The sequence below is a fragment of the Arvicola amphibius genome, chromosome X, assembly GCF_903992535.2.
Source record: "Arvicola amphibius chromosome X, mArvAmp1.2, whole genome shotgun sequence".
Lineage (NCBI taxonomy): Eukaryota > Metazoa > Chordata > Mammalia > Rodentia > Cricetidae > Arvicola > Arvicola amphibius.
The window spans coordinates 86072263-86091505 of NC_052065.1; the positions used below are offsets into that span (position 1 = coordinate 86072263).

At 40.6% G+C, this 19243-nt stretch overlaps 1 protein-coding gene across 1 annotated transcript; it reads left to right on the plus strand.

Moving 5' to 3' along the window:
• Positions 1–1108: 1108 nt before the first annotated feature.
• On the plus strand, positions 1109–16603 carry Tnmd (tenomodulin). Its single transcript, XM_038317319.1, has 7 exons — positions 1109–1233; positions 1399–1530; positions 9921–10061; positions 10194–10295; positions 14015–14168; positions 15938–16104; positions 16394–16603. Exons 1-7 carry the CDS (start codon positions 1186–1188, stop codon positions 16601–16603), a joined length of 954 nt encoding a protein of 317 aa, XP_038173247.1. The 5' UTR covers positions 1109–1185.
• Positions 16604–19243: the final 2640 nt, after the last annotated feature.

Genomic DNA, 19243 nt, shown 5'->3' on the forward strand with positions numbered 1-19243 from the left:
AAATAGCTTCGTTTCCAATAATGATAATTTAATAAAAAAATTAAATGAGATCTATATTAGAAAGGAAGGAAGGAAGGAAGGAAGGAAGGAAGGAAGGAAGGAAGGAAGGAAACTTCTTGATCTTGGACTGTAACCTCCAGAAGTACAAGAATATAAGTGTTTTGTTTTGTTTTCTAAGGAATATATTTTCTAAATGCAAGTCAGTAATTCGGCAGTACTTTGTTATGGTAGGCCCAGAAAACTAATTGTATTCACCAATCAAGATTAGGATTATGGGAAAGAAAGTAGGTTGGGGGAAAGAAGTATTAAAAAGAAAGAAAGAGTTTGATAGATAGCATGCTGAGTTACATCCAGGTAGAGATGCTTGCGATGTTCAAATGGCTGTGAAATTAAAAGACAGAACTGAGTTACAGGTACCAATTTGGATGGCATTTCTGTATAAGTGATATATTAACTCTAGGACTGGATGAGGTCATTTAAGTAGTTTATGTAAAATGAGAAAAGAATCATGAAGCAATATAATGAATACCATCATTGAGGGACCACCTAAAAAAAGAGAACCAATCATAGAGATGGGATGAAGCAAGAAACTTCACAATAGTTCTTCATTGTACCCTGCTTTTAATTATAATTAGTTGACTATATATTGGTCTTGGCACACAGAGTGATTTTACATAGTGAGGCACACATCTTAGTTACTTCTGGCTCTCCAGCACCCAGGAAAGTACCTGATACTTAATATCCCTGCAATAAATATTTGCTTAATTGAATGGAATTGAAATTAGAACTTTGTTCCCTTTTTTGCTCTGTTTGCTTATTTCTGGAGTGTGCGGCATGTATTGCCACTGGTATTTTAAGTTCCTAGTGAAAAATCATTTCAATGTGTCCTAGGCTTGATCCCCTTCCAACCCTACCCCCAGGACAATAGTTTTCATTATAACCTGTCTTTGCCATTCTGGATGGAATTCTGTGCACAGAAGTTATATACATATATGGGTATATCTATGTAACAAATCGCAGCCCAGGAGCCCCCTGGGCTCCCTCCGGCTCTGGTATGACATATTTGAGCCATATAAATTCAGCTTCTCCTCTGGCATCTGTTAGCCGACTCACTTGCAACTCGACCTCAGCAGTGGTCTCTCAGTCCTCTCAAAGCAGGGAAAGAGCACTGTGCGCTGGGAGACTATGGCAAAGAATCCTCCAGAGAACTGTGAGGACTGTCACATTCTAAATGTAAGTTGATTCATATATTTTCCCTTTTGAACAGAAGCATGCTTTCACAGATTTATCGTATTGCAATGTGAACATTAGAAAGTGAAATCGAAGGAGACTTTAAATTATGGCTTGCTATTTTCAGGGTTATTGTGTATTGTTTCATTCTCTCTGTTCTTTGCTTAGGCAGAAGCTTTGAAATCCAAGAAGATATGTAAATCACTGAAGATTTGTGGACTAGTGTTTGGGGTCCTGGCCTTAACTCTAATTGTCCTGTTTTGGGGGAGCAAACACTTCTGGCCGGAGGTATCCAAGAAAGTAAGTAACAGACACTTAACCCAGTGCTTCTTTTGATTGATTTTAACTAGTGATTAACATGTGAATTAATATGTAAATGAAAAACTTTTGATCCTTTTTTTAAAATTCAGTTGGGGGAGTAGAAAATGAAATCAGGGTTCTTCTTCCGTTTGCTTATTTAGGTGAGGGGAAATTGTCTTCTGCATTTTGGTTTGTAGTGCCAGGAAGCAAATTTACCCACTCTTTTATGGTTGACTTTAAGGAGTTAAATCTCCTGGAAACCTTTTCTTATGTAAGAAAGAAAAATTACTTTCCATCTTTCTTTCCATTATCTGGGCAGAAACTGATGGCAAAGTAAGCAGACAGTCACATAAGAAAGCACCCGAAAAGGCAGCAAATGGTTTTCAGGGATTATGTTCTGGCTTACCGCATCTGCTGTGAGAACAGGCAGCGAGACAAACTCCTTTTTAAAAGAAGCAGTTCTCATACTTGAGTTCATAATTATTTGTTACTTAACGAGAGTTAGAGCCTTTCAGCTCCTCAGCAGTCACAACCATTGTCCCCGTGAGCTACTAATGCCACAGTAAATACAAGCACCCCTAAGTCATTAATCACAGATATCTCAGAAAGCTTCTGATATTGCGGTCATTTGGTGAGCTTTGGTTGCTACTGTAGTTTGTATTCTCATGCTTCGATATTATTGCTATTCCTGGGCTCACGTGCAATAGACAAGTTTAGATGTGACCCAAATAAAATCATAGTCCTTTCTTGCTAACAATTTCCATTTCAATGAGAATTAGACAACAACCCGTGAAGATGGGCTTTTGGCCTTGCCCTATTCTTCTCTATTTGTGGGCAGTTGTTGTTGCTGCTGCTACTGGTGGTGTTGACTCTTTTGTCAGGAGATGCTCATTTCTACTTGGTAGCCCATGTAGGGAAGAAAAGGCACAGATCCAGGAGGGAAAATGAAACAAGAAGAAAATAGGTTGGCATGGACCATTAGGAGCCAAAGGAGCAATAGGAGCAAAGAGTTCATGGGTTAAAGTAGACAAAGGGGGAGAAAAAGTAAATAAATTGGCTAACTGTCCAAATGAAAACAGAAAAGTAAAGCATAGCTATTCAGGGATGATCACCTCTGCTACAATACCTGCTTGCATTTAGTCTCAAGGGATACCTTGCAAAGTTTAAGTGGGAGGAAGCACAAACAAGCCTGCTTATTTGTTTGCCTTTTTACTTACATCATGTTCCAGAAAGGTTTTCAGGCATCACCCACTCCTATTAGCCCACCCCACTGCCCTACTGCTTTTGAACTACTTACTATTCAGATGGCTTTCTAGAGAAGCCAACTATGTTAAGGCTAGCAAGGTGTGCAACGCAACCAACATCAGAAAAGAAATAGAAATTGAGAGCTAACATGAATTCCAGAACACTTACTTACTTAGAATACCACTTAGCTAATTTCTAAAGGGATATGCTACTCTAAAAGTTGAATCACTAATTCTCTTGAAAATGGTATGAGTACAGGACCATAAATCATTTTAGTTGCTGGCTGTGAATATAATGCCTTCACTGTGTGTGGTAGGTGGCTAATTATTTTGACCATTCATAGACAGACACCTGTCTGAACAAAGACAAGAAGGCCTTTTGTGCTTTCTTGTATCTATTGGCACTATAAATGCCATACTAGCCGCATTTGTGTGTTTTTCTAATCTTCCAGTGCTATTTACTTCAGTGCAGTAATAAATGACTAGGGGTGTGTCTCAGGGCAATCTTACCTTTACCTTTTAAGAATTCACACTCCCTAGCCAAGTTCATGATCTCCCCTACCTTCTCATTATACTATCTTTGTTTCCCATTCCAGTTCTTGTAAATATGATTTCCAAAAATCAACTCTGTAATTCCTAAAACCAAACAAAACACTTCACCCGTGCACACATGGAAAAGGTGGGGTAGGCCACTCATTAAAGTATACTTTAAAAGAAAAGATCAAAGCTCTCATGACGTAATGCATCTTAGGATATAATTTTTAGCAAAAGGACTATAAAGAAGGGGCCAAAGTCATTATGGAAAATACATAGATAAAAGACATTATATATCTCCTAGGAGAAGTTTTTCTACTGTGGACAAATACTGTTTACTTGCTATTCCATGGGGAGTTACAATATACTACCTTTCATATTTAAGTCCTAGTCTTCACCATGAAATCAGCTTGCAGTCATTGAAAATCAGGAGATCATGTAGCAATATGGAGTCCTTATTCAATTAACTACTCCCTTCTAAATCCCACATAAAGAGCCTAGGAGGTTATCCATGTTCCTAGTGACCAAGACTCTGACTAGGCCTGCATCCGAGCAGTTAAGAATCCAGGGAAAATAAAAGTAGTCAGAACAGCCTGGAAAGAATATTTCCAGAGGAAAATGATCCAAGCATCTTGTACAAATTTAAGACTCTCTCTTTAACAGTATGGGCCGGAATGAAATGGTGATTAACAAAATAAAGCCCATAATCTTCTGGACTTTGCTTTAGTCGCCTGTGGGATTTGTGAGAACTGTCGGGCCTTTGGTAGAGAGAATGACTGATGTTTTGGTGCTTGTTGATTGTAGGGATACCTTTGTTGTCCTGGGGCTGTCTCCAGGCTTTCAGTGTTTGCTCTTCCAGCCCTCCCAACACTCCTTCTTGTTTTCTTTTTCAACATCTGTTTATAATAAACAGTGTTTATTTAACATCCTACATCTGGTGTTGACATTTCCATGCTACTAAGTCTTTCCTTTCCCTCCCACCTTGGTATGCACAAAAGATCCAGATGACTGATTTCAAATGGGAGTAAGCAATATTTGACTCTTTGTATACCTCAAGCATGCGTGCGTGCACACACACACACACACACACACACACACACACACACACACACACTTATCCAGGAAAAAAATAAATCGAAATTAAAAGAGGATCAACTCTGAGAGAGCTTCTATGCTTTCCAGGCCCTAGATTTCCTGAGCCACAGCCATAGCTAGGAGACTTGAAGAGGCTTGAGGAAAGCCAAATCCATAAGGCTCTGTGTTCAGCTTTCCTAACTGTGAGCAGGGAAAACATTCAGAGATTTTGAGAGGTCGCCATTCTGAGGGTCCACTTCCAAGAAGTAACTTCCTTAGGAACCATGAAGCGGACTTACTGGGGGAAAAAGAAAAAACAGTCCTACTTAAAGCTCCCTGTGTTCCACACTGAACTTGAAAGAATTAGAAGCCAACTCCTGAACTAATCAAAGCAACCTAGAGAAAGCAAACAAGACAGGCTGCCGCTCCCGAAGCAGCAGTTTGTAAACACAGCCCAGACTTTGTACCCCACGTTTCCAAACCATTGCGGAATGAGACAGAAACACAGTGTGACTGAAATGGCGTGTGCTTCCTGCCATACGTCAGAACTACGTGGCATTTTTTTTTTTTTTTTAGGACTGCTGGGAAGTAATCGCCCCCTTCCCAGCAATCAACATATTCCTGGGGATACTCCTTCAGAATCCACATTCTAGAAGCATGAGATGAGAGGTCTGGAGAGAAGCAAGCATTCTGTCCTGCCCATGCAACTCCAATGGCAGGAGATCACTGACAAAGTTTCAGTTATGTTCCATGCCCAAGATCATCCTAGGCTGGAAATCCTTTGCACAAAAGAACTGCTTTCTTGCCAAGTCTGAGCCCAGCTTTCTTCATGACTATTTTTCTCCTACTAGCATTAGCCCCAGACTAACTTTCTTTGCTCATCTCTAGACACACAAAGGGACATCTTTGCCCTCTAGGTTGCCTAGGCTCTTTATACACCACAGTCTAGTGGTTGAAACCTGGGACTGGAAAAGCATTTATACCCTTAAGGCAAAAGCTGGAGATGTATCTGGAATCTCGTAAGCAGGGGGGGGGGGGGCAGAGTTTCACCAGATGCTGCCACATCAGCATTTTAGGAAAGAAGGCATCTCTTCATTGTCTTTTCTCTACAAGGCCCAGGTTTCTCCTTTACAACAATCTTTACTGAGCCAGTTGCTATTTCGGACTATTCAGGGGTACGCCTTACAAATTACATGATAATAGATTCGGATTGCTATGGGTATGCTCTTACTGCTTATTCCTAAGGTTATATGTACTGAGTGCTTTATGGGACACATGAAAGTAGAGCCTCCAAGCAGAGAGGTAAGGAGCTCTAGGGAGAAGGAGACCAGGTGATCAACAAGAAGTTGTAATCCAACAAGCAACCTGAAAGCTACCAGGCGAATGTAAGAAAACTACATCTGCCTACTTCTCAGCATTGCAACCAGAAAGGGCATGCAGCTAGGAGCTGAACCCTCAGAGGCATTCAGTAACGTGTCCAAAGTCACACGGCTTGTAAGGAGAAGGACAGACAATAACACTAGAACCTTTTCTGACAAGTCTTTCCTGTTTTCCACCTGAATTTAGGAATTGAGGAGAGGACTGTGGATACAAGAAAACTTCCCATCTAGTTCAAGTCTATAGATGAAGGAAATGTTCTTCCATCCTTCCTAAGTTCCTACCTTCTTACCTTTTCTTTTCTTTTTCTTTCTTTCTTTTCTTTCTTTTTTGAAAGAGAAATGTCTGGCCGCTTATGCCAATTTTTTTCAGGGCTGAGAACTGGTGATTGAAGATGCAAAAGTCCAACTATGCATAAAAAATAATCTGTCGGCACTGTGTTGGTAGAGCAATCCCCAGAGGTCCTTTAATTCTCTCAGGCTAGCTCCTTAATAATATGGTACAGTGCCTTCCCTTCACTTCCTTCCAGCCTAGCACCTGCTAGCCAGCTATTCCGAGCATGTATTTCACCTTTGGAGCATGTACTTCATAAACAGACAGTAAAGGATGAAGATGGGGGAAAAAGACCAGCTAGATTAATCACAGGTTTCAAAAAAAACAAACCTAAGCCAAATGTCCTCAAATCCCTGTTAGGACAGGCTAAAGCTGCTTGCCCCCAAACAGATCCATCACACTAACGTGTGAGTCAGCTTTATTCTTTATAAAAAGCTTTCTTTTCTGGTCTCAGAGACTGTCACCAACAGAGACAAGAAAGCAGGGTAAAGTGTTCACATTGCAGGAGGAAGTTAGGGCTTATTGGCTGCCCTGAGTGGAGGCCTTAACTGGCCTGAGGGCAGACATCCTGCACAGGGAAGAAAGATGGACTTGTATTTCCCCCCCGATTTTGCCAGTGTGGTCTTCTTACAGATTGCCTGGGTTTTACCATACACCCACTATTCCACTGGCCTCTCTTTCCTAATTCCAGCATTTTACTCCTTATAAAGCCAGGAAGAATCACTTTGGATTGTGTTGGGAAGATGCCCCCCACACATGCAGGCTCCTGGAGTCACAGTGACTAAAAAATGCCCCTTTACAACTGCATTCCTTTGAGGGAAGCATTGCATTCAGTTTTTCAAACTGGCAAATGTCTTTTCTGTTGCTAATATCTAAATGCAAAATCATTGGTCAGATTAGTTTCTTCTCTTACAGAAAATCCCTAAAGCGTGGGCAGATTCCTGGTTGTCTAGACATGAGACAAAGGCACAGATAAAAATGAGAAACGCATGGGAAAAGGCTATGAGGGAACACAGTGAGCAGGGTATGAAGATACCAGAAAGGGGGCTCATCGATTTGCCAGTTTGGCAAGGGCACATTTCACGTCACATGCGGTCTTTCCTCTGTCTCCCCTGGAATAATGCTAAGTTGGGGGCAGAGACAGAGGAGAAATGCTTGGAGTCCACTCACACCTTTCTACGGTCAGCCATCCTGTCTCTGCTTTAGTTTGTTCCTGGACAGGGCAAAGCCATTTAGTTCATCTCCAGAAGGCACTTCAACCCAGGAGCCAGCGCGCTTAGTAGACAGCAAAGTACTTCTGATGCCAAGGGCATGAGCTCAGTCTTCATATGGTCCAGTGAAGCTTGCATAGCCATTACCCAAGCAGTGTGCTCCACGGGGACCTGAGTGAGACAGTATGTCTGGATTTACTCAAAGCCATCATCCCCACACAGGCCAAAGTAAGTCATTGGCATCATCCTCCTAGACAAAGGACAGTCTGTTTCAAAAGGACACCTTTGATAGCAGAATTCCATCTGGGTGAATATGTAGCTCCCTACGCCTACACCCTCCCACACACTAAGGATTCATACACAAATGAAGTCATTGTGATCTCACTCTATTTAAGAAGCTACCCTTGCGAACACAAAATCAACAAGCTGACTAATGGGTACAATTAACACGGGTGCCTCTTCCCTCGCTGAATAACAATAACAACAACACAAACAAACCAACCCAATTCTTTGCAGAGCCGTTGAAAGTAATGCAGATCTGCTGAGCTTGGCAGTTTCCAATAGTACTCATCCAGAAAGGTGTCCAAGTAAAGTGCCCTGCCAAGAGTTCAGGAAAACTCATTCCACAGAAGTACACTCAAATTGTAAATGTCACCAGCACAGTCCCATAGTCTTCTACTGATGGTTGAAAATGCAGTCTGCATTTTCTCGTTCTTTTGCCCATGTAGGCCACCGTCCAATATCCCCCAGTCTCTAACCCAATTTTTCCATTCACTAATCCATCAGTGGCGCTACTGATGAAACAAACACCCCAGCCCAGCCCCTGGGGGCTAGCACTGACAACATTTGTCTCCACAACGGATAGTATTTCTGAAGAAACTACCCCCCTATTGGGAAACCTGACAAGGCTGTGTCTGAAGCGGATGCCTTTGTCCTCTGCTTAAGTCAGCTGACTGGGAGCTCAATTTTTTTCTGTCATACTTAGAAGTTTCTCTTCTCTAGCTGGCTGCAGAGCTAGAAGCGAGAGAATTTAGGCAGAAGCAATTAACAAGCCTAAAGGAGTTTTCTACCTGTCACGAACAAGGCCAGCCTTCCTATGTTAACTCTGCAGTTACTGGAGCCTTCTCCATACTCTTAGCCTTACCAATCGTCAAGGCACTGCTTTAGGAAGATAAGAATTGCCATTGGGGACAATACTTAATAACAAATAATCTCTATCCCTGTCTTAGGCACTACAGAGCCACATGGAGGTAAACTGGCTTTGCCTCTGTTTTTCTTCTCAGCAGCTCCATCAGACTTTTCATGCTTGAAGTAACACTTGTTCCTACAAACCCATCCAACTTGTTTTTCCACTTGAGTTGGGAAGAATTTGACCAGGTTAAACTAACAGACTGTCACAGACATCAGCAGACACTAAAAACAATACAAACCAATGCAAGCTCATGGAGGAGGACGCCACTAGGAGCTGTGTTATTAGAAAGCAACACTGGCTCTGTAGGCAACTTGCTTCTTCAGAAGGACAAATGAATACAGAGAAATATAACAGATAAAGGTCTCCAAGCAATGGGGAGAAGATACTCTGGCATGGTTTGCAAGAGAGATCAAACTCCTTTGGAACTGGTATTTATCTATAGCTATATGTCCCGAGTTATAGGTTAGATGCTTAACCCCAATATAAAATACATCACGGAACTGGTCCTCTTTGTCTGTAGTGAGAAAATTGTCTATTAAAGAGCACAAGGAAGTTTGGGGATTTGTTTCAGGCACTCAATAAAGGCTTGATAAAGAGCATTTCAGAGGCACTCTCCTTGGAAGAGTTTGTTAATTTATGATATCAAAAATTAACCAAAGTTAATCTGTCACCAAAGTTTATCTATGCAGAGGAATCTAGAGAAGCTGAAAACAGTAGAATCAAGTTTAAAAAACAGAAGCTAGCAATAACCTGAGTGGGAATAGTTGACCTATAAAATAGAAGGCTAAGGGAAAGCAGGTGACTGCTAGATTTTAAAAGAAAATAAATCAGTATAGGATAAGACTATGACTGAATATTGGCCAATAACATCTTCAGTTCCTAAAAAAAGGACAAACACAATACTATTGAGGCACTATTAAAATTCTGATAGGTTTGGGAATAGAGAGTAATAGCTAACTGCTCTAAATGTTTTCAAGTCGCTGTCCTGGATGTAATGGATTTCACGGAAGGAATGGGAAGAGTAGTCATAGAACACTTAGACTAAGAGGCAGTAGCTTCAGGAAGCAGCATAGGCTTGAGGTGATCCCTAGGCTTAACACAAGGGGAAAATACTTCACAGGCTGATTTGCAGAATATCATTTGCTACTTATCCAAGGGTCCCAAGAAAACCACTGGAATTCTTCTTAATTAGTTCAGATACTTGGCTTCAATACAAAGCACTGACTCTGAAGGATCCCCGTATCCGTCTCAATGCCAAAAAGCACCTCAGTTTAATCACAAATGTTAAAGAATGTCCAATGACAAGATGCTGAGATGACCTCAGGAGGCTCTGGAAAGTGACCCAGGTATTCCCCCAATTAAAGCATTTTAGGAAGGAGTGCACAGACTATCTTAGAGCTTGCTTTTTTTCCTCTGCTCTTCCAGACCTATGACATGGAGCACACTTTCTACAGCAATGGTGAGAAGAAGAAGATTTACATGGAAATTGATCCCCTGACCAGAACAGAAATATTCAGAAGTGGAAATGGCACTGATGAAACATTGGAAGTCCATGACTTTAAAAATGTGAGTTGACTGTTTCCCCTAATAGGTTTTCTCTAGGAATTCAGTTTGCCAGTCTGAGGCTCTGGTAGGTCATGGAACTCATTGTGGCTATTACAAGAAATTAATTGTATTATTGTTTTGTCTGGTTTGTAGGGATACACTGGCATCTACTTCGTAGGTCTTCAAAAGTGCTTTATTAAAACTCAAATCAAAGTGATTCCTGAATTTTCTGAACCAGAAGAAGAAATAGATGAGGTATGTGATAAAAATGATGGCAGTACAAAGAAAATCATTTACTGGCCAACCATTGGACAAAGTGCTCTCTGCTCATTGGATCCTCAATCTTGTCAGTGAGCACTATTGTTATCCTAATTTTCGGATGTGAGAACTGAGACTTATGACAAAGAGGGACTTGCTGAAGGCACACAGCTAGTGAGTGCACAGTGAGGTCTTGGACTGCGACCTTTTCAATAAGTGAAGTTCATGCTTTGGGGTCTAACACTATACATTTATACAAAAAATATCTACTTTAAAAACAAAAATTAATAAGTAAAGAAAGACCAGGCGATGGTGGCTCATGCCTTTAATCCCAGCACTTAGGAGGCAAAGGCGGGGGCATCTTTGTGAGTTCAAGGCTAGCCTGGTCTACAGAGTTAGGTCCAGGACAGCCAGGACTGTTTCACAGAGAAACCCTGTGTCAAAAGAAAACCAAACCAAAACAAAAACCTATGTACTTTTTCTCCCAAACTAATGATTTCTAGTGAGAGGAGTGAGTCAGAAGAACAGAAGCAAGCATGTCTATGAGAAAAACTTTAAGAAAATTATTCTGGGGATGGAGAAGATGACTCAGAGACCCCTAGTTCAATTCTCAGTACACACATCAGTCAGCTCATAACTGTCTATAATTTTAGCTCCATGGAATCCAACACACCTGTCCTTCATTCTCATGCACATAACCCAACACCGATACATGTGCATACACATAACTAAAAAGATAATAAAAATAGGGGCTAGAGCGCTGGCTCAGAGCTTAAGAGCACTGACGGCTATTCCAGAGGTCCTAAGCTTTCAATTCTCAGTACTCACACGGTGACTCACAACCATCTGTAACTCTACCGACAGGAAATCCAGTGCCTTCATCTAATGAAGCAGACGTACATGCATGTAAAATACCTTACACATAAAATAATAAAAATAAATTGCACTTTAAAAAAGAAACTGGTCCTAAGGCTACACAGGGGATATACCACTTCTGTCATGCTCCAACATCCACCTACTTTAAAGGTTACTGTTTATTCACTTTACCATTTCGTGCTGAGCTGCGAGCATCATAACCCACAGTACTCCTCATAGTGCTCCTCAGGAGAAGCAAAAACAAAGGCAAAAACTTCCACATAATATGGATTCTCTGAAAGCACTGCTAAACTAGGATGGCTAGGCCGCTGCTCCTTCAGTGAATGGATAATCCCAGGAAGCCATGGGAGATGGGTCATCACTAGCTAAAATACAGCAATCCTTACAGCCCTTCAGGTTCTTTTGATTTAATTTAGTTTGATTTTATGTTTAAAACTGGAAAATCTAAATTGCGACTGTGGCCATGGCATGATGAACTCTGTATATGTTGAAATATCTTTCTCTTCTTTCTCCCATGTTCTTTTTCATGTTCTTCCAAGTGGTCACTTACATGTTTTTCTTCTTCTTTTCCTTTTTTTTAATCTGTTCTAGCAGATTACACTATTTTTCCTATTCCTTACATAGGACCCTCAGAGCCGTTGCTAGTTCCCACATTACTTTTTCATGCTAATGCTCTCTTCATGGCTACAGAAGTTACAGAGCCCTGTTCCTAGAATACTCCTCCTCAGAAGAAAATATCTCCAGAGATGGCAGTGATAGATTTTACAGAGTTTCATTTCATTTCTAATAAACTTACATTAGATGTTTCTAAAAAACAGATCAACTTAAATTAGGTAGCAGTATAGGGAGCAATGATAGCATGAAAGGAGATTAGGATTTAAAAGATACTATAGAGCCAGGGAGAAGGGTCAGCAGGTGAAGGCACCCATGGACAAGTCTGATGGCCTGAGTTCAGTTCCCAGGATTTACCCGACACAAGGAGAACCAGTTTTTGGGTTGCCCTCTGACTTCCACATGTACATTATGTACATATGCCTGCTCCTCCAACAGACAATAAATAAAAATGGTTTAAAAGTGACTATATGAAATGGCAAATGACAATGTTTACAGAAAATAATGAATCAAGCACAGACAGGCAACAGTGAGAGCCTAAATTGATAAAATGGGATTTAACCTAGATGATATAGAAGCCCATGTCTTCTCTGTGCCCTAAGTTTTTCCTCAGATAACTTGATGGGATCTTTTAAATAACACGCATATTGGTCACATGATAGTAAAATTATTTCATCTCCAAAACAGAATTTCACACTACAGGTCTTTTTTAGTGGGACAAATTTGTGGTTGAAATTACAAACCCTCCCTTCCTCTGCACCTCCCTCACCACTGTGTGTACAGTGTGTGCAAGTAAAGCATGCAGAGCCAGCATATAAATAGCTCTGGGTTTGCTAACAAAGCTAGTCAGCACACCGACTCATTTTATACAATCCCTTTCAATGTGTTCCAAGGTCTTACACACTCAAGTGCAAAAGAGCCAGGGCTTGAAAGTTGTGAATGGTTCAGAGGAAAAAAAAATATACAAAGACATATTTTGTAGAATAAATAAAATGCACCAAAATCGTAAGGCGAAGAAGAAAGAAAAGAGATATGAAAAGGCCTTTTTAAGGGTAGGGCTAAAGTGTTGAAGCTTTATTGACAAGTTGCTCAGAACTAGGTATTAAAGGCAACTACTCCCAGCACTAGAAATGGAAGAAAGGGGATTTTTAACAACACTGAGAAGCTCTATGAACCAGAGTCCTCTGTGAGATAAACCTTAGGCACCTAGAATGAATGGAATTAATGAGTCCATGTTCCATAAACTGAAGACTTTAAAACATGAAAAGACAAATTTCTTGTAAATCCAAAATGATAGGCTAACTGGCTATTTAGCTCATCTGGTTAGTTTAAATTCTAGGTGGATTTTTTGTGAGGAGGGGGGAACAGGGACTGGGGTTTGTGCTGTGGGAACTCCTTCTGCTCCTTCAGCCAATAGCCTTTAAGATACCAGCCCACTTGGGCGTGGTCTCTTATACAATAAACGCAACTGTAAAGTGTGTGCTTGCTCTCTTGCTCTCTTGCTCCCAGTTCTTGCTTCCAGCTGGTAAACTCTGTTCCTGGCTCCTAGTCAGGGAATCGAACCCCAGTCTCCCACACTTAAACATGCAGACATGCAGGGGTTTTATGTTTTGTTTTGTTTCTTTGTTTTGAGAGACAGAGTTTCTCTGTATCTTTGGAGCCTGTCCTGGAACTAGGTCTTGTAGACCAGGTTGGCCTCAAACTCACAGAGATCCATTTGTCCTTCCTCCCAAGTTCTGGGATTAAAGGCATGTGCCACTCCCGCTCCACTCCTAATGGCCTCCCTTCTCCAACAGAGTTGTTTGTTGGTTTGTTTTTCATCTTAGTGTGAAATCCTGTGTTTAACCTTAGCTACACACCTAAACAAAGCATTTTAAGGGGAGAAATGTAACTCACTCATGTTCCAGATGATCAAAACTTGCATGGCCCAGGGAGTTCCCAGAACATGCTGGAGAGCCTTTCAACCAAAACAATGGTAGACAATGCTTGTATTTTAGTGAGCAACCTTGCTGCCAGACCAGAAGGAAAGGACCAGTTAGCTCCTCTATGGGCATCTACTGTCAGCATGACATGGAGACAATAGATGCCTAGCAGTCATGCCTAGCACTGCAGCCATTACTCCAGCTTAAAACATGCTTAAAACATGCTGTTTTTCAGTACTTCATAATATCTACTCCGCTGTACTAATTTCTCTACAATTCCTACTCTAAACTACTTTCTTCTTTCAGAACGAAGAAATCACTACAACTTTCTTTGAACAGTCAGTGATTTGGGTTCCTGCAGAAAAGCCTATTGAAAACCGAGATTTTCTGAAAAATTCTAAAATTCTGGAGATTTGTGATAATGTGACCATGTACTGGATCAATCCCACTCTAATAGCAGGTATGGTATCCTATTCCCAACCACCTGCTCCTTCCAATGATGCTAACATGCTAGGCACAGTGATATACCTCTGCATTCCCAGATATCCAGGAATCTGAGGCCAAAATCTTGAATTTTGAGTTCAAGGCCAATTAGAGCAATATTCTTTATGGATATACAGATATATATATGTGTGTGTGTGTGTGTGTGTGTGTGTGTGTGTGTGTGTGTGTGTGCTATTATAGCAATATACAACAGAGCAATATAGTATCTCAAAGAAAAGATAGTAACAGGTTAATGTTTCCAGCATTGAGAGACCACATTTCTATGAAAACAAATGATCGGTTTATACCTTCTTGGATGAAACTGTATATGCTGACTGTGGTGAAGAGGGAATTTTTCACAGCCAAGTTATAAATCAGATAAATTAATGCTGACAGGCTTTTAAAATATCTCAGGAAAGGCAACACCACCCTAATGTGACCAGTGATAGCAAAAAGCTAATCTATCTTTCTTTGTACATCGATATTCATTGCAGCAGGGATACCAGACTATTCCTCAAAACCACAGTGGACCCAACCCAAGAACTGGGGAGAGATGAGACCAAATAGTGCACTGCTGTCTCAAGAATTTTCATGTCAAATGTCACTCCCCCCACCACAGAATATATGACAATTGTGGCAGGACAGCTTCTTTAGGAATGTTTGAGGAATCACTATAAATGGAATTGAAGGTTAGAGGTCCAGAGAAGAAAAGCACAACCTTAAATTCAAGAAGACAAAGGTCCCTAGACACTTTATTCTGTCTAGCTGACACAGACTTTGGCCTCCCTCACTTTGCACAAAGACTACTATATTACTCAACACAGGGCAGTACCAACAGTGCAGGCCTCTACTGGTATTATTTACAAGTATTTTTCTAAGATGACAAAACACAATCTGGTATCCTAGACTGAATGCTACAAAACAAATAACATGAATGGAAATATTGATGAATAAAATCTGTAGTTTAGTTAATGCCAATTAACCAATACTTACGGATTAGTTTTGACAATTGGACCATAGTTGTGTAAGAAAGCAAGAGGAACAGAGTGGAAAAAATGCATAGGAGCCTATACTTTCACCAAGTCTTCCACAGACCTAAGTTAAAAATAAATAATACATACCACCCTATGGCTCAGGAGTTAGAGCACTGGTCTAGTAAAAATAAATAAGACACTGGGGGTGATAGATTTCTCAGTGGTTAAGCTGCTCTTGCAAAGGACCCAGCTTCAGTTCCCAGTACCCGCAGGCGATTCACAGCCATTTTCAACTCCAGTTCTCAGCTATCTGATACCCTCCTCTGGCCTCTGTGGGCACTGTATGCATGTGCTGCCCAGACATATATGCTGACAAAACACCCATGTATGTAAAAACATAAATATAAAAAACGAGACACAAAAAAGAAGAAATGAGAGAGAAGCTGAGACCAAATCAAATCAGGCAATGAAATATTTTTGAGCACTTGTAGCTAAAAACACTGAGGGAGACAGAAGTCCCTTGTCTTGTTGTCTACTGACTCTACTCCTAAGAAAAGGGTAAGTGTTTGATGGCAAATGAGCAATGAAGTTGGTGAGAAGGGAAATAGTCTCTGAAATATCCACTTAGAGAGCTAGGAAATGCAGCCCAGGCATGCCTAAACTATAGCACTCGACAGACAAAAATTAGCTCTCCCTAACTTGTCCTCCTAGACACTTCTCTCAGAAGTGTTTGCAAAGTAATGGCATCATAATTTTGTGTTTATTATCTCAGTTTCTGAATTGCAAGACTTTGAGGAGGATGGTGAAGATCTTCATTTCCCCACCAATGAGAAAAAGGGGATTGAACAGAATGAGCAATGGGTGGTTCCGCAAGTAAAGGTGGAGAAGACCCGTCACACCCGACAAGCAAGTGAGGAAGACCTTCCAGTAAATGACTATGTGAGTTCTGGCCACTGCACTCATTTTCAGGGCAGAAACAAAGAACGCTCATAAAGCTTACTACCTCTCAAGGCAGTTGAAAAAATTATGACTTTAACAAACATTTAAGAAACTTGACCTCTCCGGGGAGTACATTCACAACCAATTTTGATGTCTACATCTCCAGGATTTAGCTAAGACATTTAATTTCTCACAGCCTCCCAACTCAGAGTCGAATAGTCTTCTCCTGTTTGGTGGGACCCCTCCCTAAAAAGTTTTTCCCTCCAACACTGTCTTCTTCTTCTTCCAGACTGAAAATGGAATCGAATTTGACCCCATGCTGGATGAGAGAGGTTATTGTTGTATCTACTGTCGTCGAGGCAACCGCTACTGTCGCCGAGTCTGTGAACCTTTACTAGGTTACTACCCATATCCCTACTGCTACCAGGGAGGACGAGTCATCTGTCGCGTCATCATGCCTTGCAACTGGTGGGTGGCCCGCATGCTTGGGAGAGTCTAATAGGAAGTTTAAGTTCAAATGCTTAACCTTCTGTTAGCCGACATATAATAAATGCATGCTATCCAATGACTTTCTGTCTATGAGGCATTTGCCTCCTAGTAGCCTAGTCTCCAGAATTCCTTTTAGGTTATTCCTCTCTTTTTGTTCTAATAAACTTCTACATCATCATCAATGGCCTTGTTGCTGATAAACACAGTGGGTGTTTACAGAGAATACACCTGAAAATTGGAATAGATCCGCCTAACATGGATAACAAAAATGTCAGTTTGCACTACATCAACAGGCTTGGGTAAAGCATAACAGTTTCCAACTCCCATATTTTTACTATTCAGTTTTAACAAAGTTAGAATGAAGGGATGATGACAAAATGGCCCCAGAAGCAATGAATAAAAGCATAAAATTGTGTGCATAGTGCCAGTGCTTAATTACCTGAAAGGCATGCTGTGGACTTGCTTAAGTGTCCATAAAGCTGCTGGTCAGGCAGCTAGTCACAGCAGGCCCGCGCTAAAATATGCTAACTGTGTTAGCTCAGACTCAGCAAAGGAGAAAGGTAACTTAGCAAAGGGGGTCCGGGGTCTTCCTCCTGAGAATGGGAACTCGACTTTGGACAAATTCAACATCTTAAAACCTTGACATCTAACTTCTCTTCAAATCACCATCGGACTATATAATGTTCCAAGGCATTTTCTGAAACACAAAGACTAATGAATAAAATTCATAGAAGCAGATTTAAGAAATTACTAAGGTTAAGAATCAAATATGGGTTTTTTTTTTCCTCCCAAACTACAGGGAGCTAGCAATTTGCTACTTAAAGGAGAAGTAAGACCTAGTTCCCAATTACCCCATGTTTTCCTTAGGAATAGAAAAGAGCATAAAGGGGCAAGGAGAAAAATAGTTGGAGGGTAATGTTAACTTCAATGTCCCTGCATGGTTGTTTCAAAGCCCATGCTCTGCCAGCCCATCACCCCTTGCAGTTTTAGTCAGAGGTAACACTCTTCATCACCAAAGTATCTGTAGGCCAGGAAGTCATATTCTTCCCCTTCACCAGTTTAGAAATACATAGAAAGACCTATGACCAAGATTGATTTAAGATTAACAAGTTACTAACTACTAACATACATACCATACTTAGATTATTAATAGTCACAAAATGAAAGTACAATCAAATATATCTAGCAATACATAGCATTGAAATGTTTCCTATTTATTAATGACTTAAAAGGCGCCAGACCTTTTTGAATTACTTCAATTATAACAGGGATTAATATATGTTTGAAATAGACAAACGAGAAAGATGCGATCAATTTTAGGCTGTATGTACTTAGTGATGTTAGTTATTATTCTTAAATAAATTACTCTTTTTAACACTGTTTCCAATGATTAGCCAGTAACTTTAAGTTCCTGAGACATTCAAAATTGGGTAGTCTCTAGGATGCTATATGCACTCTGTCCTGTGGAGGATTCAAATTAAGTTGAAAGCATTTCCTAAGACCAACAAGAATACATGATCATCATTAATACAGGAATGTATACAAAACTGACTGCAGTTGTATTTCCTAGGTAATTGTGCTACACATATACCTATACACAGCCATCCAGAAAAGTATAGACTGTTCTATGTAACAGTTTTGAATTCAAGATTCTTATTCACATTTTCCCCTCCTTTCTGTCCCTTTTTTCCCTCTTCCTCTCTGGCTCCATTCTGGAATATGAACCCAGGGTCTTGCACATGTGAGGCACAGAAAGCATTTTTTTGTTCAAATAACATACCTCAACCCACTAATAATTTCACAGGGGGAAAGTACGAGTCCTTTGGTGAGGCAGACTGTTAAGATCCAACAGGGAAAGAAAGAGCATGTTTAAAGAAGCGTTCAAACCATATCTTGGTTTATGGGAAAGAAAACACTGCCACAAATAATCAAACAAACCCAAATACATTGGCCTATTTCAGCTTAGGCCACAAGCCAGAATGGAAAAGGAGACAGTGTGATCCCACTCTTACCCCAGCCTTTTGTCCTCCTTTGAGTACTGTGTAGAGACTCTATGCCTAACGCTACACTCAGATCAACTCGATTAGAGCTAGAACAGCCTCACTTACTCCTGCCTCTCTTCCCTATGCCAACTTCTCAATCACAAGGAAGAACATTGAAGAAATACTGGCCTCCTATGAGTATGGTGTATGTTTCACCTGTGTGTGTGTGTGTGTGTGTGTGTGTGTGTGTGTGTGTGTGTGTGTGTATACACTAGGTGAATGCCAAGTTCCCCCAGAGGCCAGAAGAGGGCACAATATCCTGTAAAAATGAAACTGTAAACAGCTATAAATGTGTGTGATTGAAACCCAACCCTAGTCTTTTGCAAGAACAGCAAGTGCTTTTAACAGCTAAGCCATCTCTCCAGCCCCCTGTATTCAGTATTTTAAGTACTTTCTCTACTGGCAGAAATTTAAATGTAGCTTTGTCTTCTTCTCCAGGCTCTTACAAAATGCTACCAACTCTCCCTTGTAAACCATCCCTCAATTAATTTATACTCAGTTCATACTCTTAGCCTTAACTGTGGCAATCTGTTCTTGCTGAAGTCTCCAGGTTGTACATTAAAGTTAACATAAATGCTTTTACACAAAGTTTACTTTTCACATATAGA

Coding starts and splice junctions, on each gene's coding strand:
- Tnmd (XM_038317319.1), top strand. CDS start 1,186: ATGGCAAAGAATCCTCCAGAGAACTGTGAGGACTGTCACATTCTAAAT. Junction 1,531..9,920: donor GGCCGGAGGTATCCAAGAAA/GTAAGTAACAGA, acceptor CTGCTCTTCCAG/ACCTATGACATGGAGCACAC. Junction 10,296..14,014: donor CAGAAGAAGAAATAGATGAG/GTATGTGATAAA, acceptor TTCTTCTTTCAG/AACGAAGAAATCACTACAAC.